At 37.2% G+C, this 24,001-nt stretch overlaps 1 protein-coding gene across 2 annotated transcripts in view; it reads right to left on the reverse strand.

Moving 5' to 3' along the window:
- LOC121296578 (transcription initiation factor TFIID subunit 4-like) overlaps positions 1-24,001 on the reverse strand; it is a 91,402-nt gene that overhangs the window by 24,055 nt on the left and 43,346 nt on the right. For both annotated transcript variants that reach the window (XM_041222287.1, XM_041222286.1), the window contains 4 exons: positions 23,742-23,911; positions 16,782-16,912; positions 15,142-15,267; positions 12,689-12,745 (listed from right to left, as the gene is read on the reverse strand). In XM_041222287.1, coding sequence (XP_041078221.1) covers positions 12,689-12,745; positions 15,142-15,267; positions 16,782-16,912; positions 23,742-23,911 — 484 coding nt within the window. The remainder of the gene's footprint in view (positions 1-12,688; positions 12,746-15,141; positions 15,268-16,781; positions 16,913-23,741; positions 23,912-24,001) is intronic.

Genomic DNA, 24,001 nt, shown 5'->3' on the forward strand with positions numbered 1-24,001 from the left:
ATTGAAATTTTGCAGACTATGCACCTCAGAAGTCTAAAAGTTAATAAACAATTTTCTAAACCCAAACCTTTCCACCGATTCTTAAATCTAAACAAATACATTTGACAAGTCCTATTAGGCTCTCTGTTTAAGTATCAGAAACTCACATACAGTTTAAATGCCAGTTACACAGGCTGGCCTACCTGCCCTTTGGAGGCAGAGAGAAATACATGTAGACTCCAAACATTTACAAAGGTCAGGAGCAGCAAAGAGCCTGTGAGCAATGATTTCAAATTCGATTGATCCATATCTGTAGGTCAGGCCAAAGAGAATATAAGTGGTATTTCAGCTATATTGTAATTATCAGCCTACATGGGAATAGTAAATAAATGTGTGCACATCTAAGTGGCTGGTAAATGTAGAGCTTCAATTTAGAAACTGCTACTTCGGCAAATTCAGGGCCATAAAGAAAGGCATCCATAATAGTACAAGTTAGTATATAAAAGAAAGGTGTATGTTAATAGTAAAGTTTAAACTCGAGCACTCAGTCAAAATCTGTAGCTATGATATGAAAGAAAATGATTTCCCCTTTGTGATGTCAACCTTTGATCATCTAGTTTCTGAATTCTAATTTCAACAACAGAAAGCGGCAGATTCATCAACTAGTCAAATTGCTACTATAACTGCAACATTTCTAACTAAGCCAGTCAATTACAAAAAGTCTAATACATTTATTTCCAGAAAAGAGATTTAAAAAAAAAAGTAAAATTTGCTTTAAAACTACGTCCCAAAATGCTGAATCAGAGCTTACCCTTAAACACACACACATACCAGAGACACTGGTAAACTGGTGTGTTAAAACAGCAATATCGTATTCCAGAAAGACTACAGTAAGTTACTATTTTACTGCACCTTCACAGTCTGCTAAATGGTTAGTTTTTCTTGAGATGCAAATATTCCCCCTGAAACAGGAATTACAATAAATCCTTTTAAACAAACCTACATGAAGAAGCATGCACTCCTTCAAACAAAAACCCTCACCTGGTGTTTTCTATTTTTCTAGTTCATAACAAAGGGTTTTGATGTTGCCCTGGGGGCCTGCCTGAAGCTCCACAGCCTGCTTTCAGACAGATGTCCTTAGCAATGTGTAATTCTGAGGCATGACGTCATTGATGGCACTGCATTTTGACAGAACCAGAGTCTCTGGGTTATAAAGGTAGGTTAAGTTTTTTGCAGAGTGGTGTCTTTACAGTTTGGTATTGTTTATATCTTTGCATCTTTAAGAATATGTAATTGAGATAAATCGTGAACAGAATAAAAACCCCAAATCAGGTTAAGCTAACTTTTCCTCTTTAGCTAAATCACTACATCTGTGCTTTTAATGTTCTTCAGGTTCTGGCAAAATGCAACCAAAAGCAACTTGTGGTTTGATCTACCGTGCATTAAAATCACATTGTTAAAGCAAACTGCACAACACTTGTCTTTTATTAGCAGACTTTACATTCTGGTTACGATGTCATGGTACATCTTTAAAAAGCTAGACAAACACCAAAAGCATTTTCTTTCAAAAGTATATTTTTCTTCTTTTAACTTTGCAGGCAAACTTTGTAACAGGTAAAATGTTTTCATTCAATATTTCATTATCTGGCATTATTTCCCAACAGACTAGCCCTTATATATAGTAGATAAGTGAATTCAAGGTTCCCTTTATTCAAAAGAAAACAAATAAATGTGTGTCTCAAAAGATTTAAAAAAAAAAAAAAAAAAAAAAAAAAAAAAAAAAAAAGCACTAAAATAAATACATACAAAATATTTATCTTCAGATCAAGTGTAGCACAGATTATGGATTTAAAGACAAATCGGTTTCTACATTTTCAACTCAACTAAATCAGATTGACCAATCATTTCAAATGGGGGGGGGGGGGGACAACAAAAAAAAAAAAATGTCCAACACTTTTATAGTATTGAAACACCACAAAACATTATTTGGCACAAGGAGGAGAAGAACTTCTATAGTTGTTACTGTATAGGTTAATGTATAAAAACTCTATTGTATCTGAGCATTAGGTATTTAACTGACATGACAAAATCTGTTAACTATCATACAAGTTGGACAACTAAATGAAGACACAAAAAACATTCTGTAACTATTTATTTTCCCCATTCAGAATTATTTCCCCATTATATTCCTAGAGGACCATTACAATGATTTAAATGTACAAACTGCTAATTTTAGTAACCAGTAACTCCAGAGAAAAAATGTACTACATTTTTTTCTGATAAGTGCTTATCTTATAAAATTTCATATGTGAACGCATTTTAATATTCACTTTCTAGGCATGATAAAGTCAGTGAACTTAATGCTTTTTTGAAAGTGAAATACAGTAGTCATTCTATTGATCACATGTAATTTGCTTCTTGCAAAGATGTGAACTCATATATTCACACTCTAAAAGAGGAAGATCTCAATGATTTATTCATTTAAAATAAAAAATTGGAAGGTAGATGAGAAGAATCACTAGACAGGCTGCAGCGTTCTTGAGGTGCCGACGCTAGGTTCTTCCTTCACATTGCCTGAAGGGGCTTCGTGTGCAAGTCCTTCTAATTAACAAGGTGAATCATGCAGCCATTCACTAATTAGCGAACATGACAATCTAATGGAAACATGCACAGAGAGCTGGAACACACAAACTGACAACAAAAGGGGGAAAAACCTTAATTTTCAAGAAACTGCTAGTAAATGATTTCTAATGTGCTTGAAATGCATCTCTGGCTGTGTTTACTTCATTTTCTTTGATAGTTTTCACTAATTGAAATCTATCACTTGTCCCACATTCTATTCTTTAATCCCATGCACAGAAGTTGACAAAATGCCACAAGCACAGCCAAACTTCCCCTAGTCCCTCGCCACTGCAGTCCCATGGAATTGTAATCTTTCTAGCCAGAGAATGGTCTTGCCAGGCTTTTTAAATTTTTTTTTTTATTTTTCACTTGGGAAATAAGCTGCATTTCGCTGACTATCTGGCAATTCTGTTTTATTTTTCATTTACATATTTACCTTACTTTAAAAAAAAAAAAACAACAACAAACAAATAAAAAAAAAACGCATGAAAGGCATTCTTTCGAGGTTTAAGCCATAATGAATTCAAAAGATGAGGAGATACCCGATACATACTGTATATGCAACTGGAATATTGTTTCACATAAATCTATAAAAACGTAGCTACTACAGTTTAAAAGGCCCTGTTAAAAGGTTCAATATAATTCAGGCCTCGAGATGAGAGGGGCCTAAGATATCTCAATCAAAATCTTTGTTGTATACTCAAGGAAACCCATCTCTCAGTCATGTGATGGGCCCTCTATAGTCGCCTGACTTTGTAGTAGACAATCCACAAGGATCTGTAATGTGGCCAGTTGTACAGCAGTCCATTCCTCCAAACACACATTACAGGAGTTTCGGTTTTGTGGCTCTCCGTTCAGCTTTCAACAACTGTTACGGTGCATTCTAGAGTGTTGGAATCTTCTGGACTGCAGTTTTGGGTCCGTGTTTTACTGCTCCTGTACTGGAAACAGTTTTATTTCCTCTACCAATGTTGGTTTCTCTTTCACAAACCTCTAATAAGCAGTCCCTGGACTTGCTCTATTGGATTCATGTATAGACTTTGAGCCACCCGCAGCAGGACTTTAGTTTCCTGGCTCTCCCAGTATTTCTAAAAATGAAGTGCCATTTTTTTTGGAAAACATTGGTCTGCCTTATTTAAGACGGTAAAACAAGAACTACTACCTCTCTGCAAGGAAGACGGACAAAAAGACCAATACTTTCTACTGCCTTGTTTCCACCTGCCGCTGGGAGCGACCTTTCACCTTTGGATAACCACCACTTTATGTATTTAATGTTTAGGTTATATGATACATCTTTAAAATGATGTAGCCCTGAAAACTGCAATGGGTATTGCTTGTGTTCAGTTTTTTAAAAGCACATCAGGCATAATACCTTCATGATACTTGGGGAATCTAAATTAGATTTGGAAAACACCAATAATGCAGTGAACCCTGGATAACATAGCTTTACATTTTTTCTTTATGAAAACAGACAAATTCCTAATGTTTACTTTAACAAGCCGGCTAAATTATAAATTAACAGCGGTAGGAGACACACAATTAAAAGGTATGAAACTAAAACTAGTTGCAATTTAAATTTTCACTCCACCCTGCTGTTATCTTGTTAATTAATACAGCTATTCAAATTTATTCACAGCAAAAATATGTGTTTTACAGACATGATTGTCTATTTAAATCACCTCCTGTGTCTAATAGTTCATATACATACATAATACTCCCCAATTAAAAAGGTATGCTTGAAAACAGAGGTTTGCATGTACACTTTTATATATTTGCTCTGATAAACTATCTAAAGTAACATTGAATCTAGGACAAAGACAACTATTAAGATGGGAAAACACCATCATCCTAAACTTCATTTTCAAGTTCATAAAGATAAAACTGACATTTGAGAAAGCTAAACAAACCATACGGTAGAAATAGGTTACTGCCTGTGAATCTTGTGAACATAAGAAACACCAATATTTTTCTCACCTAGCAAAGAATTAAATATTCTTCTTTTCTCCTCTAAACGTAAGACTCAAAACGAACTCAAAATGTGCTCAGATTATCTCCGTCCATCGTGCTTTACTCAACGAACAAGATAACCACCTTGAAGTTTCTCCAACCTCCTGCAAACTTCTATCACAGATTCCTAGTCTCCTATAAAGTCTCCTATAAACCTTTTTAGTAAATTCCAACAAACTTTATTCAACTTTTTTATACCAGCCTGTATGATGCAGTAGGTATTTTGATTGAAAAACCTTCTGAAATTTTGGCATATACAGTTTAGATTATTTGCTCGCGCCCCTGCCGCCACCCCCCCCCCCCCCCAAAAAAAAATGCTTTCCATAAATGTACTGCATGTTTTCTTCAAATTCATAACAGATCTTGCATGATTAATGTGCACATGTGATTACTTAATCAAAAAACTACAGGCAACCAAATGGTCTGGCTATGCGAGAACAGCTAAAGGCTTTTGACAAATAGTTTGTCTTCCCGACCTGGTATCTTATAGTTCTACCCAATGGATACAGAATTACAGTTGACATTTTACAATCTGAATTCTCATGGCTTGCATCTCAAAACCATTGTTTGGGTTGTTCAGTAGACTATGCTTTTAGCGTACCTAAAAGGGAATCACTTTTCTATGGGATAAGATGATACATATAGGCCTTGGGAAAAATTGTTCCAATTGTATATGTATTCTGGGGTGTTGGATTTCATTTGTCAAACACACTATTACTTTACACATCTCTACAACATTCCTGCGTGTAAAACTACATGTGTATGGCAAAAAGACTATATACCCAATGTCATGTATTACAGGCTACCAAAGATTTGGGTATATCAAAATACACATCAAATGTATAGGCAGCCATTTGTAACTAATGCATCTGTGTAGCCATTCAGTGTTAAAACACAGCTGAATCAGTGCCACCCTAGCTGCCCTACAACTGATTGGCTTAGTTTTTGTCCAACCACTATTTTACATCTATTTTAGAATGAAAACTTACATACTGTATTATTCATATAAAAAGGATGTAGTATTGCCAAGTACAAATTCCAGAGATGTACTCTACCTATAAAAATTCTTCTTTTTGTATTTTGTTTTTTTCTCCCTTTCAAATTCCAGAATGAATATTTATTTAGTTTCCTTTTCACCACAACCAGCCCTAGCACAGCTGTAGCTGTCATCACACCAGACTGTTCTGCCACATTTCACTACCTTCAATTATTTTTACACTCTTTCGTTGAGATGTCTACAGTAGAGGCTGCATTACTGCACCCGCTCTTTTAAAAGCAAGTGGCTCTTGTTTATTAAACCATAATTGGGCTTTTCCCACAAACATATTCCTAATAAATAATGTATCGTTGTTTCCAACAAAGCACATTGTGAGTAAAGGTCAGTATTTATCACTTGACATTTCACATCACTGTTGGGCAACCGTTGTTTTACATAGAAATTCACTTTCATGAAATTACCCAGTCACAGAAACATACCCTGACAAGCGATCTGTTATTTAACCCAATCCCATTAAAACAGTATCGGTTTAAAGAGAAGATCCATGCAGAATCATAGCAAGCCTTCATCACAACTACCCTGTCTGCATCTATTGAAAGAGTTTTTGAAAGGATATGATTTTTATAATTTTTTCCTTGTATGTAAATATATTTTGTAAGGCAACAGTAAAGCTTAAAATATGTATAGATACAATTATATGGTGCATTAAAGTGCAATGAGGTTATGCAAATCAATGAATGTCTGTCTGTCTGAAGAAATTTTCCAAATTAAAAAAAACTTTTGAAGTTTAGGTTCTCATCCCAGCCAACAGGAGCCTATTTCCGACAGTCAGACCAGAGCCTGACACATTTCACTGGCTTCATTATTTCTAGTCTTTTGTTTAGGATAACATATCTGCTACATTAGTAGTTTTGTGCTGGCACCGTTGAAAGCCTTTGTTCTACCACACTATTGTATAGAAAATGCTGTTAATGTTTCAAATATCACATTGATGGCATTTTAAATACAGACTCTGGTGGTTCACAGACACAAATATATAGGCATTTTTGGATCTGCAGTTACATATGGACAGGCCCCACAATAAAAGAACACCATCTGATACTCAATAAATTGCAAAAGTACATCCTGACCAGGTTCTGTCACAACTGCATTTAAGCGGTTCTTAATTTGGTAGATATTCTTCCTCCACAAGGGTTAATAAACGTCCCAAAGCAAAGACAAGCTTGGATAGCAAAAGTTTCTCTGTGCCTACCAACTAAATATTAATAAACTAAAGTTCACACACAATGATGTGATAAAACCATGAGCGGCATGATTTAGGAGTGCCGCATATTGATGCAATATACAGTATTCCTGAAACATACAATTTATATTTTAATTAACAACCCACACAGATCCCATACTTAAAACTGCAGGGCCAATTTCCTGTTCCCAATCCACTACAATAGTCAGTAACCTTAGGCTCTTCGCCATTTTTATGAAGCAGATCATATTCAAACTTCATTTCAGCTTGCATTTCAATTCATTTTAACACTCAGGAGTAATTCTATCTTTCAAAAAAAAGTAAAGTCCCCACCAGCTGCCTAAAATGAAGATGCTCATTATCCTGATGAAATTGCACCAGACATACGTGCCACTGACAGGCTCAACTGTGATACAAACACATTTTCTATGAGCTTCTCTCCCCTAAAGCCAATCAGGTGATGAAAATATAGACGCAAGGCACTGACAAATGTCGCCAGTTATATGAAAAACCTCCCTTTTATATAGTTTAAAATATACATTTTTAAATTAAAAAACAGGAGAGCTAATACCTCTTTTGTTCATCCAGCTCAAGACACTTGACAGTCAATGGTGAGGACCCACTACACAAGAAGAGAAGTGCCAAAAACAGCCACATTCGGGCATTTTATCTATTCTGCATTCCTGTTTTACTTACTGGTGTATTTTTTTGGTTTGTTTTTTTACATACTTAAAAAGAAGATTGTTACCCAAAACAAGTCCATGTTGAAAAAAATACTGTTGCATAAAATATTATCAGTATAGAAAAAAAGTCACCATTGGAAACTGCTTCATGGGATGTGATTTATAACCACCTACTGCTGCATGTAGTAACATGAGTATGTCTGTTTGGCTCAAAGCGACACAGACAAGTGAGGGCTGTTGGCGGGGCTTGTGTCTCTTGAGCTAGTCTGCTGCAGCCACTGTGTATTTATGGTCTTCATCACCCACTAAAATAAGAAACACTATAAATCATCTGCTTCATTTGGTTTCTTGGATTCCAATAAAATCGTAAAGCCCATTTGCTTAACATTTGTTATGCAATCAACTGGACTATGCAATCGTCAGGAAGATATGTGGGCATGTTAATAAGTAATGTGTTTAATGACAATTAGGAATATGAGTAGGTACCATATGTGCAATTGATGAATGCACTGTATTGACAATATGGTCAGACCAATAGTATTATCAGTAGAGTTATCCAGGGTAAAACTTGCAATACAATACCTGTTTAGCATAAAATAAAATTTAAAAAATACATATAGAGATTAGTAGGTCTGATAATTTAAAGTTTTATAACAATTGGAAATATGGTTCTTAAGACATATGTGGGATAACAGGGAAAAATATAAAGTGCATATAAAGTCAGCTGGTGACTCTTGCTGTTCTGGATTTACCTTAGGAAGCCGAGCATGTAAGCCTTCCTTTGCCAGTACTTAGCCTCCTTAACATCGTCAGTGTGGGTCACGGTAGGGGCGTATATACCAATGACTGTAGCATGCCTGCCCTTGGCAAGATCTATGCGGGTGGTCATTAGTCTGTTGCTGGTTCCTTTTGGGGGTTTGCCATGTCACGCACTAAGGATGTACGGATGGTGAAGCCCATATATCGATGTTGTATTTCTTGAATACTCTGCCTAATTGTGTCATTGTCAAATCAGTGAGCGCACATTCCATGCTGCAAGGTTCATATTGTATCAAATTTTTCAACCGCATAATTGGATGACCAGCCAGGAGCGGTCACCTGGCAGGCTGTGGAGGGTAGGCAATTTTTAGGGTCCCTTTTCAGTACCTGTTCCCATGTGGGGAGAGCATCACTATCCCTGAAAAAGCCTGCTCTGTCCTGTCACCCATGCAGGATACAGTTGCCAAGTTTACCCCAGTCTGTGGCAAACAACCATCACACGTGGGTCGCCTATGTGCAGGTTTGAGGCTAAAAGACTCCCAGCAGCATCCTAGGCCTGTCCCCGTCACCACATTCCTGTCGCCACAGGACTTGAAGGAACTGGGTCAGTCTAATTTGTCTTTGTCTAATTTCCTGCACGTGAGTGGATTATAGTGAGAAAGGTTTGTGCAATCCTGATCCCACTCTCTCGTCCACACACACCATTTGATGACACAAGTTAAGCAGTGTGCATGGATGCAGATTTCATATCGGAGTGGTCTTCTCCTAGCTAAACCAAGGCTCAAGAGCAGTACCTGCCTGCACTATTTGACCCATAGCTGGAGCACGTTTGACAAGATGCCAGGGCATGTCCACTCGTCGGTGGGCCTAAACGTCTTGTCTCTGGGGTCCATGCTACTCCGAGATCCCCCATAGTTTAGCCTTGGACTGCAAGGTCCCAGTTGCCTGTGTGTTGCCACAAAGAGGCACCACATAAGTCTTGGTGGTGGACAGACTATATACTGGCAAAGGAAGGCTTATGAGCTCAGCTTCCTAACGTAATTCCAGAACAACAACACAGTCACCAGCTGACTTTACATGCAATTTCTATTTTTCCCTGTATCCCCACATACATCTTGAGAACCATATTTCCAATTGTTATAAAACTTTTTAAGTTCTCAGACCTATTAATCTCTATATGTAACTTTTATATGCATTTTATGCTAAACGGGTATTGCATTGTAAGTTTTACCCTAAACTCTACTGATAATAGTATTGGGCTGACCATAATGTCAATACAGTACATTCATCAATTGCACATATGGTTCCTACCCAAATTCCTATGAGCAACTTGACAGAGCCATAAAGGATGTCACTTGCAATGACAAACTGATAATCATGGGCGACTTCAACAGCAGGGTTGGCTGCAATGTAGCCACATGGAACAGAGTGTTAGGGCACCACGCCATTGGTAAAGCCAACTCCAATGGACTTCTGCTTCTGTCCAAATGCACTGAACATAACCTATCAATCACAAACACTATGTTCCAGCACCCCCGTTCCAAGAAATGGCATCTCTTGGATTATATCATTGTAAGACAGAGGGACCACAACGACATAAAAATCACCTGTGTGATGAGTGGTGCGGACTGTTTGTCCGCCCACAGACTGGTCAGAAGCCAAACATCTCTCCATGGCCAGCTGAAAAAGCGGCGGCAGACAGAAACCTCCAAAGAAATTAAACACTGCCAAACTCAAAGATCCGTGTACCCAGGAAGAACCTCAACACAAATTGGCTGTCAAGCTATCAAGCTCCACGTTTGCAGACACCAACAGTGAAAAGGTATGGATCGAATTCTGTGATGCAAGCACCGAGGTCCTCGTAGCGCATACATTGCTGACCAGTCATCCACAGGAATGAAGGCCCAATACCTCCAGGCCAAGCACCAAGTTCAAACCCGTCTATGGCAGGTGAAAGACAAATGGTGGGAGGAAAAAGCCAGTGAACTGCAGGAAGCAGCCAATAAACACACTAAATTGTTCTACCAGGGTCTTCGAGCTGTCTATGGCCCTGCATCAAACGGAAGTACACCCATTCGCTCAGCAGATGGTGGCAATCTCCTGAAAGAGAAGGCTGAAATCCTGAATCACTGGGCAGAACACTTTAACCCTTCTAAATCCCACCAGTATATCTGAGAAGCTCTGAATGACATCCCACAGTGAGAAATACTGGCAGAGCTGGATCTACCACTATCACTGTATGAGGTCGGCGAAGCCATCAGGCAGGTCTCATCAGGGAAATCCCCGGGACCAGATGGCATACCAGCCGAGATCTTCAAACAAGGGAGTGATTACATGCACAGGAAACTTACAGAACTCTTCCAGTGTATTTGGAAACATGGGTCAGTGCCACAGGATTTAAAAAGGTGCATCAATTGTCCACCTGTCCAAGAGGAAGGGCGACAGAGCCAGTTGTGACAACCACCATGGGATTTCGCTCCTTTTCACTGCTGGGAAGATACTGGCAAGCGTAATACTTAACAGAATGATTGAGTAACTCATAGACAGTGAATTCCCAGAATCACAGTGTGGATTCAGGAACCTTAGATATAATATCTGCAACCAGACAGATTCAGGAGAAGTGCTTGGAGCAAAACCAAGATCTATACATTGTCTTTATAGACTTGACTAAGGCCTTTTTACACAATCAACCACGATGGCGTGTGGAAAATCCTTCATAAACTATAATATATATATATATATATAGATATAGATATATATATATATTATCTATATATTATATATATATTATATATATATATCTATATATAAAAAATAAATCAACACCACTGTCCAAAGGAGAGAAAAAAAGGTTTGAAAACTACATTAATATTATGGTCTATTCACATGAACATAACTATATCGTCATTTTCCCCAAACAGCACATTCGATGTAGCCTACCCTTTCCTGCAACAGAATTTGACAGCAACAAATCTGGTTGATAATTTTATATTGCGTCTCAACACTTAGATATGTATAGGCCGAATCAATTTACACCCCACATCGCAACCAAAAATGCGTCACATATCTGGAGCGCTCAGAGAAGTGTTTGCCCACATGGATTCACTTACACAGTATATTAAGCCCCCTCCTATTTCATGGCCGTGAAAAACGTGACACGGATGGTGAAATTCATTCTTCACTGTGGAAACTGTATTTTGTGTACTTTTACCTTTCACTTAAATCCAATTACGTTGTGCATCGGTCCAAATTCCTGATGTGGTTATAAACTTTTTTCGATTTCAAAAAGAATACTGGACAGGATGTATTGATTAACACGTAACAGCAGCCAATAACCTCTCTGGGCTCTCCTCACTGATTGGTAGATATGGGCATCCGGGACAGGTTTAGTATCCTAGGAGATCAACTGATATTGTTAAGTGAGTGAACATTTTGCGACTGTCCAAAATGAATGCAATAATTACTGCAGCGGTTCGTGTACAATAATTTTGCATTCTACTGGTGGCAAACTATTTTGTACAACCTGCAATGTTTCAATGTCGAGCTACAACCTAGCGGCATTTAGACTGAGGCAGCAATCAAAAACAAAAAAGGTTGCGGATAGGCATTGCTTCAAAATGGAAAGGCAAAAAACGCGGAACGTAACACCAAAACATAGAAGCAAAGACAGTACACACATATTAACAATACAACACAGAAACTGATGAAACTTTCTTTGCTTCTTTGTTTTGGTGTTTTCCTGTTCATTTTGCAGTATGTAAATAGCTTTGCACAAAGACTGATGCAGCATTCTATTTTCTCAGATTTTCCACTTTGCCATTTGTTTAAATCGATTTACACAAAGAACGATGCAGATGTTTTTGTCTTCTGCTTCAATCTTTTCTTAGTCTGTATTTTACATTTCACAGTTTGCGCACAATAATTTACTCAAACACTGAAAAAAAATTTGATTTCTGTATTTCCAAATTTGGTCAAGTCGCAAAATTGTTATTTTTTTCGGCCAATATCAGAAATCGATGATAGAGTGTAACACACACACACACATATATATATATATATATATATTTTTTTTTTTTAATACACATTACTAGTATTGGATGCTTAAGCATTATTGCGTTGGGAAATAAACTGCATCATGTGTAAATCACAGCCTATTCAAATTAAACCTACCTATGTACAAACTCAATCTACATAAAATGAAGTCTAACATATGGAAAAAATCTAATCTTTGCGGGGATAAAAAATGCATTCCCAATGCAGACATCAAAGATAGCATATTTTAATTCCTAAAACTTGTAAAAGTCAGACTTTAAATGGTGTTGTATATGTAGCAAGGCATGAAAAATTAATATGTTCAAGCCTTGAAATGTCAAGTGTAATGATCTCTATGCTGCTTACCTCCTTGGCTTTCTGTTTCAGTCGAGCTTGCTCAGGGTCTTCTTGCCTTGAGCGACTCTGCACAGTTAAAGAAAAAAAACACAGGTTAACAGCTGGTTTACGGACTTACTCATACGTTGCAGCAAAGGGGTAAAATGATAAAAGAAAAGGGAACGGGATACAAGGTATCAAGGACGCAATGCTTAAAATCATAGATGTGCAATTTCAAACCTTCAGGCTGCCTCCCTATAAATCTGTTAAAACCAGCTGTACATAGGAGGGTTGAAAAGGATTTTAATCAAAAGGGTTTATTAGGGATTCTGTTGAAGCTAGCGTCTTCGGCATGTTCGTTAGAAGATGGATTTGCATGGTACTGCTTAATAAACCGAGGAATTGATTTCTGTTAAATTGCGACATACTGCATTACCTTGAATCTGTATTAAACAAATGTTTAATTGACAATCAAGTATTAATATTTAAGAAGTCGCAGAAGGAATTATGCTGTGCTATACAATACCATACACCGCTGCAGGAAGAGAAGGGTTTTAAGTAGTAAAACAGTTGTTTATAAGAGGACCTTCCATCTTGATAATTTAAATCGGAGGCCTTAACAGAATCTTTTTAAATCCTTTAAAATGTATTTTAAAAACGTTATTTTAGTGTTTTGTTGAACAGCTTATTGATTATTCAAATTGATGGACTTGATCATTACTCTCTAGGAGATTTATTACAAATAAAGTCAAGTGATTTAAAAATCCATGGGGTATTAATGATTTTCTTAAGAACACTACAGTCAAACCCACTCAACCTACTCACCAGTGATCGCTATAAACTGGTGAAGTTAATTATAATAGGTTTGCCCTTAATTCATATTTCAATGGGCTTTTCTTAAGTCAATCTGATTTGGCTGTAAAATATCTGTGTGCAAGTTTTATATTTCAAAGAAACAGTACCCAAATAGTACCCAATTCTTGTAAAACTAAAACCCCAAAAGTTACTGATTGTGTAATGCATTTGATCTAAATGCTATCTAAAAATGGTTCTTTAACAAGAATAAAAAACCTGCAGCAATGTTAGTTTTTTTAATAACTGTAATTGAGAAGTTAAGTATTTATATTTTTATTGCACGAAGATGCATTATCCCTTGAATACTATTTAAAGAATGCATAATGAACTCCCATTGACATGCAGAACCTCAAACCACACAGATTGGAGTGGGATGTCACAAGATGAAATATCACATTGTTTAAAAAAATTAAATTTTAAAAAACCTGTTTATACCACTTGTGTTCTTGGATTCAGTTAAGCATTTAAACTGTACTTAGATGTGCGATCATTAGGACCTGTCTCACTGAAATATCGCATAGATAACCTCTACATAACGCTGTAGCTGAATGCAGCTATGCTTTCAGACAACAGCACTGATTTTAAAAACAGTGTAAACAAAAATGATATAACTAAACATTTACATGAAAATATAAATATAAAAGAGACTTGCAGTGAGAGTTCTCTTGATGATAAATCATTTTTATAATACTTTAAAAGGAATACAGACCATCTTAAATCCACAGAGAAAATGCCTGTGGATTGAAGTCTACTACTCTAAATTTTAATGGATCACATTTGGTGCCAGTATTTTGTCACAGTAACAGACATACTCCTGAGACCCACAGGATAACAAGACACTAACTGCATCACAACAAAATGCTGTCTCAACTCTGTACAGCTAAGACAGAGATATACAGTTTCACCCCGTCTGTGGACTTCCAAACAGGAAATGTATCCAGGACTTCACACTCAATTATAAATTCAAAATCATTAAAAAAAAAGTTAAACTTCAGTAGACTTGGTGTGACAGTAGGGTTATGACCCAAGGTAAATCCTGTGTTAAACTATTAGATAGCTAACCACAGTTTAGCACAGTTTTCAAAGTGTTAATACACACATGTACATGCCCAATTGCTCTCCAAGAGGTAACTATCAAACTATTCCATGCGAGCCACATGGGCACAGCCATCTGCAATTTAGAAGTTAGGCAATTTGTCATTCAATGTACTGAACTATTATACTGCTATGCATAATGTTGAAGAACAACTTCAATACTCCCCTCCTGCCAGATTAGGAGAGAAAGACCAGAAATGATAACGCTTCACTCAACCCCACTAAATTCTCCCTCATTAACTCATTCAGACAATAGCAGGACATGAACAAACATCTGCTGAGTGGGAAGGGAAGACAATATTCACAAGCCATGTGGGCCAGCTGTTTGGTAGGAAATACTTGTAGCCAATATGCCAAAAAATAAAGCCTGTTGTCTTGCTGGATGTACTTAAAGCAAAAAAACATGTTCACTCTTAAATGATCGGGACACTGTTGGGCTATACTGTGCCCACGGTACATCTTTCAGGAGATATTTCTTACCCAGTTTAACCCCCCCAAAGCAGATCCTGTAATAACTATGTGAAATGACAGACCTTGGCAGCTTTCAGTAAGATCTCCCTTTCCTGCTCATCTTTCCTCTGCTTTTCAAGCCGTTCCAACTGCTCGAAGAACTTCAACTGCGACCGGACGTCTGAGCCTTGTTCAAGCCATTTGTCATCCTATTCAACAGGGGACAAAGGGCATTATTTGATATGGGAAAAACAGAACTTTATGCATCACAGTTCCGCATTAAGATAGTAATAACATTCGAGGCAGACCATTATTGTGCTCCTAAAATGACCTGTAAAATCTATTAAAATTAAGGGTTTTAATCATTTAAAAGATGAAGCCATCAATCACACAAGTTATTTTTAATAGAATTAAATGTAATAAAGCCTGATTTAATTTTTTTTTTTTTTTTTACTAGGGATGTTAGATTGTGTTTAATTTATTAAATGTATTGGGAATGTTCACAACCAATCAAAAAAAGCCCTGCTGTTCCTTTATGATACACAATGAGAAAGAGTATATGTACAACATTCATGTCTATGGGGAACAGACTCTGAATAAATAATCTTACACTGCATGTATCCAACTGTATAAACAATACAGTTAACACAGGTCAATTATAATAAGAACAAAATGACTTCTGAAAGATAACCCCTACATTATCAATCACACAGTGTTCTGACATTCCGATAATCTGCCCTTAAAAGGTAAATACTGCAGCATTTGTATAATGTATTGTTCTCCATTCTCATCATAATGACTTTGTAAGCAGACACATGTCATCTCTCCCTTTAATTTATTTTCAGCTGATACTGCAACTCACAGTCACAGCAATACATGTATTTTCAGGAAACTATATTCAGTTTCAAGTTTGATTATTTTTCGCCGATGTCAACAGTGGGTGTTCAAATCCAAGATGCAAACCCACTTAAATTTTCACCTGCTCTGAAATAAGCCGACATTCAAATCAAACACACCACAGGTCTCCATTTCCAAAAAAGTATAGCAAATAAAGAAAAAAGTATAGAGCTTGAATGGAATGAGGTATTCCTGTTAAGTGAATTGGTCCCATCTGAGTACCTTCTTTTACTCATGAATAATTATATAAAAAAAAAAAAGTGAGAAACATTTTGTCTTGAATTCCATTTTAAATAAATGGGAACTACATTAGCGTAAAAACAATAGCAGATTTCAATACAGCCTCTCAATAACAATCATTCAAGTAATGGACAGTGTGCCATTGTATGTATCTTTGCTGATAGACTCACAAGCAATGCTAGAACTAGTGGACTAACAAAATCTAAACTGTGCCAGTGTTCAGATCCGCCATAGTTAAGACACAAAAAGTAAATAACTTCAAATGTTTGAAATTAGAATTTGTAGCCAAATTCCCTAGCGCTGTGAAGAACTAACTGGACATGAGGATACAGAGCTGAATTATGATGAACGTTAGCAAGAAACCCCAACAGAGAAAATGAATGAAGCTCTTTACAGACCCAGATTAGCAGTAACCTTGGACTACCTAATGTTATATTAGTTCGTGAAACAAGCCCTTGAAATGTATTATATGTGTGGGGTTTAAGCCATTTAACAAATACAGTTAATTAACAAGTATATTGTCAAGCATTATTAATTAATACATTACACGCAATATACAAAAAAACACAAATGAGTATGTACTTACTTTACACGTCTCCATTCTGTGCTGTGCAATTACAGTCACTTTCTCCAGGACTGTTCTTAACCTTTCCTGTGTTGCATGGGAGATGAAGTTGACTGCCTCAACTGGTACTTCAGTAACTCCAAACTTTTTAGCTAAAAGGGAAGTAAAAAGGAAAAATACACAGCAATTTTTAATTCAATACTGTAAAACAAGAATTTCGCAAGCAAGAAATGTTTGCTGATTTTGTGTTTGTTAAAAATCTGCAACATTAATGTGCCATGGAATATATTATTCATACAGGTGCTGTACATTATATGAAAAAGAAGCTCATACATTTATTGCAGCAAAAATGGACCTTGAAGGCCATTAGCCAAATTAAGTTGCTGCAAAACAATTCTGTGTTACAGTATTCCAAAACGTTTACAGCAAGATTTAGGCCATAAGCTACTGCAGCTAGGTGAAAACATTTTACATTTTAATTAGAACAATTTTCAAAAGAACAACAAGGTGAATTAGTAACACTTTAATGTCTGTCTGTCTGCATGGCTACCATACAAGTATCTTTAAGATCAATGTACAAGGATAATTAAGATCGCTTCTTTTTGGGGTTAACTGTAATCTTGTGAAGCATTGAAAGCCGGTTCAAAATAGAGGAGGGGTTTAGTAAAGTAATATAGGTTTTCTGTTAAATAGTTTCCATTGCTACCATATGTCATATGGAAAACAAAAAGCTTAAAAAAAAAAAAAAAAACCACAAAAGTTGAGCATGTCTTTTCCAATCTTAAAAATAAATAAATAGAGGGCCTGATCTTCGATCTTCGCACAATCCCCCCCCTTTTTTTGTGTGTGTCTTGCAAAAAAATACTGCTTGACACAAAAAGAGACACATTCCAATACGGCACAAAGCAGTTGCCGGCATTGGAATAAAGCAGTTTTTTGTGCAATCTGCAAATCTGTTTGTGCCTCGCAAAACCGTCTGCTCATTCACTACCAATATAGCAACTACACACAACAGTCAAGTGAGAATGCACAACGATGGACCGTTACTATTACCCAGGCAAGCTGCTATCACAGTGTACAGTACATAACATCCCCCTATTCTCCACACAAATATAACCTGCACACGGAATGCAGAATCAAACCTCAACACATATCGGTAGCATTGGCACCCCTGAACTGCAGCATTAGAATACAGTATTTATTCAAAATATAACAAATATATTGCAGCAACTTGCTAATAAACTATGTCAACAAGGAGTCTGCTTTTTTAGTGGCTCAGAATTACGCTGCATACAAACACGCCCCGTCTCTTTTCATTAACTTGTTGTCGTGGCTGTCAACACTATACAGTACACATAGTTATAGAAGTATTGAGACTGTAAAACAAATCCGTGTATCCCTTAATCATTCTCCTGTTGAAAGTCCCCCCCTTCCAACTGCCCTGCCTCACCATGCCCCCTGCCGATATCATGGCACAGTACAGGCAATGACAGGGAATGCAGATCAAGTATGTATACCGGTAGGTCTACTTCTGATATTAATGAGAAAAATATAACACTATTAAAAAATAAAATCAACAGTCAGCTGTGTCCTTATATCTTGTAGAATTTCAGGGTGAAGGGCTTGAAAAGTAAAGGGAGCCTTTGGTTGAGTCCCGTGAGCACTGCGATGTAAACTAGCCACACACAGCTTTTCCAAAACTAATGTTGCTGAGAATAGGCATTTAGCAATATGCAATCATTCTGCGCACCGCAAAACCCTAACGATCCTCACAAGCATTGCCAAATTTGTTCAAATGTAGCCTTTACAGCAATTCAAATAATTTAGCACAAATGCATATGACATTTGTCCACATGCATACGTTAGTATCTAATGTTTATCATTATCACAGGCATTAGCATAGTGAATGAGCCCAATATTTAAAGGGCCATCACAGATTTTTACAGATTTACCTGAGGCCTCTTATAATTTTGACAAGTGTCTAACAAATATACACCTATTCTACATTTCACCTATTCAATTAAATCAGTGCAGTGTTTTTTACTTTTTAGTTTTCTGTTACGATCAGTTTTTTTTTCTTCCTATAAAAATGTACCAGTGGCCACCTGCATGTTTTGTCCATCCATAATGAAATACTCTGCTGCAGTTACTACTTGCTCGTATCCAATTTTGCTCTTAAATATAACTAATGTATTGCAACTGCTCTTATTTAAGCTGCCCTTAAACTGATTTACGCATTCCATTTTGCACTCATTATTAGTCCAATTTGATCTCAATTCTGCTTCTAAGCAGATAGCTGGGAAGCCTATTGCTTTTGTTAGGATTAATATTATAGCCTAACTGAAATAGCTATTAATTGATTTTTATGATGTGTGTGTGTGTGTGTGTGTGTGTGTGTGTGTGTGTGTGTGTGTGTGTGTAAAACTGTAAATCGTCCATAAGAGCATCTGCTAAAAAAAACAAAACACATATACCTAACAACAATAATAATGGTAATCCTGGAATCCTGTTTTTTTTATATACTGTATATATATTAACACAATTCATTTGAATGAAATAAAACGGGTTGAATGAGCAGTGCAATGAATGCAGCCCCTCTCGAACAATAACTTGCCATGCAAAACACTGACAAATCCCCAATCAGTAATCAATATAGCCTGCTGTATGCCCGATATTAAAATCAATGTAAATATCAAGGTAAGGAAATGCAAACTGACTGATCGATTTGTAAGGAGGGGTTTTATACTACTGTGTAAAGGTCTATTTTTATTGTTTGTTTGTTTATTTATACAGATAGTTGTTTTGTATCTGCCAGCTCGGTCTATGTTACATACTGTACTACTGTAGGACTACTCATTCTGCACCAAGAATGTACCTGCTGAGGAGAGGGTATAGTTCGGCTATTTAAGCCTGATTTACCATAGGCTCAAATTGACGCAAGCACTGGACGGTAACGTTAAAGCCCTCTGCCCAGTATATGTTCTGCAAGTAAATAAACAGTTGAACTTCTTAGAATGTTCACCGCGAAGTGTGCATGTGACACTGGGGTGAACAGTGTGTGTTGTCGGACCACCCTTTGACAGAGCGGGATGTGCTGAATCAGTGCTGTCAGAGTGTGAGGAGAGGGAGATGAGAAGACAAGGAAGAGAGGATGGGAATCAGATTGAGAGAAAGCTACATTAAATGGTATTAACAAAGCCTTTGACTTAGCGGTTCATATAGGTTCCTGTTTACGGTTTAACGATAAAGAAAACTAAACAACTAGGCTACTATTTGGAGAATAGTTAGCTGTTTATCACCGGATTGAGACCCGTCAACTCTTCAAACTGTGTGATTACTGGAAAATAAAACATAGAAGCTTCATTCAAGAGGATCGGCGACCTGTCCGGATCCCTGTGCCATTGAGTTGCCTGGCGAATCGGAGGACAATAATACCTACCAACGCCAGCTGTTTTCGGTGTTTCTGGATGCGCGAGTACCCTGCTACTGGCAGGCTGTTGTAATGCAAATAGCAATGCAATAAAGGAAGATGTTACTTTTTTGATCTGGACTGAACTACCTATTTGTGTTTAGAACGGAGATACAACTTTTTGATCGGAAAGTAAATAGTAGCCTAATGTTTCGATCTGAAAGAACGGTCTAAAACAGTGAAGCAGCTATCACAATCGTTCTTTTGAATTCCTGTCCTATAATCATTATCTAATAGGCCTATTGTAGATGTGGATGGAATTTTGTGTGACCGCTGGGTGGTTTCCATGGAAAGCTCCTGCAATTCAGTGCTTGTGTGAGTGCTGGAGGGATGTGCGCAGAGTTAAGGCTTGCTTTTTAAAAGAGTTATTTTGTGCCTCACAAAACTGGTTTTGTGCTTGGCACACACCTTCGAATATACCAGGATCATGCATATTGTCTGGCACTCCCCCCATATTGCGAGATGCATACATTTTATTTCTGCACAGCGCAGAATGGATTGTGAAGCGCAAAATGACATTTCGAATACGGCAACTTGAAACAATTTCGACACAACGGCCATTTCCGACGCGCATACCCCTCTGCTGATGAGTCAGAGCATTTCATCAATACTTGTGTGTTATTTTACTGATATGATTTAAGAGAATAAGCAGGCTTCAGAGCCTCTCTTGGTTTCCTGTCAGATGCATGTTTGGATTAGCCAATCACTGACAAAACTGTGGTGGCCAACAGGAGGCGCCGTCAAGTTCTTATACTCAAAGCAAACAAACATTCCAGCTGGAAGATAAAAGATTTACATTTTTAAACAGGTTAGTCCTTAAGGCAACAGCAGAGCAACCACAGACAGGTACAGTGCCTATAGAAAGTCTACAGCCCCTTTCAAAATGTTCACCTTTTGTTGCCATAGTCTGGAATTAAAATGCATTATTTTTTTTTTTCATTTATCTACACATCCTACCCCACAACTTCCAAGTGAAAAAAATATTCTAGTAATTTGTAGAAAATTAATTAAAAATAAAAATTGAAATAGCTTGGTTGGATAAGTGTCCACCCCCAAAGTAATAGCAATCCTAAATTAGCTCAGGTGTAATCAATCACCTTCAAAATCACACACCAATTTAAGTGGCCTCCAGTTGTGTTAAACTGTAGTGATTTACATGACTTCAGGATAAATTCATCAGTTCCTGTAGGTTCCCTCTGCTGGGTAGTGCATTTCAAAACAAAGGCTCAACCATGAGCACCAAGGTGCTTTCAAAAGAACTCCGGGACAAAGTTGTTGAAAGGCACAGATCAGAAGACAGGTATAAAAAATATCAAAAGGCCTTGAATATCCCTTGGAGCACGGTCAAGACGATTATTAAGAAGTGGAAGGTGTATGGCACCACCAAGACCCTGCCAAGATCAGGTCGTCCCTCCAAATTGGATGACCGAGCAAGGAGACTGATCAGATGGGCTACCAAGAGGCCAATGGCAATTCTGCAAGAGCTACAGGCTTTTATGGCCAAGACTGGTCAAAGTGTGCATGTGACAACAATATCCCAAGCACTCCACAAATCTGGCCTGTATGGTAGGGTGGCAAGAAGGAAGCCATTTCAAGAAAGTCCACCTTTCGAAGTATGCAAAAAAAACAATCAGGAGATTCTGTAGCCATGTGGCAAAAAGTTTTATGGTCTGACAAAACTAAAATGGAACTTTTTGGCCTAAATGCAAAGCGTTATGTTTGGTGCATCACCCAAAGAATATCATCCCTACTGTGAATCATGGTGGTGGCAGCATCATGTTATGGGGATGATTCTCATCAACAGGGACTGGGGCACTTGTCAGGGTAGAAAGGAAAATGAATGGAACAAAGTACATAGAAGTCCTTGAGGAACACCTGCTGCCCTCTGCAAGAAAGTTGAAACTGGGACGGAAGTTCACCTTTCGGCATGACAATGACCCAAAGCACACAGCCAAAGCTACACTGGAGTGGCTAAGGCACAAAAAAGGCAGTGACTGAGGCACTGACACAACAAAATGTGATAGAAGTTCAAGGGGGTGTAGACTTTCTATAGGCACTGTATAGTATATCATACAGTAGCAAATAACCCTGGGGTGTTTTGTTATGGGGAAAAAACAAAGCATTATAAAATTATAACATACAAAAGGTGAAGAACTAGGGCAACAGCATCTATTTTAGGTGGTGGAGCTACATAACCTGTGTTTAAATTGAGAAACTTGCCTTCTTTTTTAGTGTATTTACTTTTCTTAAAATATTAACTCCATTTAGATTAAAATCCAATTTTGTAAATGCAAGTTTACTACACAATACAGAATACGTTTTCGTTGGAGCATTCTTGCTATCAGATCATGTAATGAATAAAACAAATTTATTCTCACTTTTGCTTTGAAACAAAATGTAAAGCTTGAAAAAGGAGTGAACATGAACAATTTATACTTGACTCAGTTAGGCTACAAGACTGTTTAAAGTGAGCACTTTAGACAAGCAAGTGTCCACAACAACATTTTTAAATGCAGAAGATATACATTGTTAATTTTGGATTTTATCATATCTACAGAGTTTTGGAGGGGTTCCTTAAATAAGTTTGTACAGAGGTTTACTTTGTCAATGAATTGTCCTCTCACTTAAAGCAAAATCCGATATATAGGAATCCTCAGAAATCAGGAATTTTGATTTGATTATAAAAGATAAATCTGAAAAACCCTATGAAGAGATCAAGATCTGAAGTTTGTGTGCTTGCTGAATGCCCTTGCTTTAGAATGTAGGACAAACCTACAACAGACAGTTATATAAAATGTATATTAGATTGGGGTTTGAGCAAATTCAGTGATGCCACTGAATTCATTATATTAGTTGAAAGCAGTGAAAAACACAAACCAAGGCCAAAACCTTGATTGCACAGATGTACTAGTAGAGGTGTCATTAAGAAAAATAAGCCAAATTTAAGTTTCTGTATGAACGCAGGAGCACATGAAAAGTATACAATAAAGTATTATGTGTGTTATAAAATACAAATTTTATTCTGATGAATATTGCAACTAATTTAAACTGATAAGAAATTTACAGCAATGGATAGCATACAAATAGGGGTCGCACTGAATCATCAACTAGAAAAAGCGATAAATCAACCTCAGAAACCCCTATATACAAATCATAATACTGGACTCAAACACCATTAAAATAAAGTTATTGTGAACTACATCCAACAACATGTGGAACAGATCCCAATAAAAATGCCCATGCAGGTGTTACTTCAGACAAGCTGTTCCTACAATTATGCTGTAGGATCAATTCAACGCAAGGGAAGAAAGTCTATTCATGCTTTATTGTTGTGCTTTAATATCATAAACTTACTTTGGCTGTGTAATCTATATAAAAAAGTGTGTATTTATGAGATTAACTTGGTCAGGAATACAAACCTATATTTGGTGTGCTTTTGTTGAAAGAGCGAGAGAGAGAGATTTCTAAAAAAAAAAAAAAAAACCAACTACATTTCAAAAACAACCATATACCTGTTTCTAGTATTCGTTTATGTAACAGCCCAGGAGGAATGAAAGCTTCATCTTTACACGATCGAATTTGCGTTCCCACCAAATCGGAATTCGTCGCCAGGATTCGGGCACTTTCCTCGTTCAGATTAACTCCCGCCATGGACGCAACATCATTGATATCATCATCATCCCTGAGGTACAAAATCAGACATCACATACACTGATTAGCAATCAAACAACTCACACTTCAGAATAAAATTACACAGCGATGACCAGCTTCT

Source organism: Polyodon spathula, chromosome 21 (genome assembly GCF_017654505.1).
Source record: "Polyodon spathula isolate WHYD16114869_AA chromosome 21, ASM1765450v1, whole genome shotgun sequence".
Taxonomy (NCBI): domain Eukaryota; kingdom Metazoa; phylum Chordata; class Actinopteri; order Acipenseriformes; family Polyodontidae; genus Polyodon; species Polyodon spathula.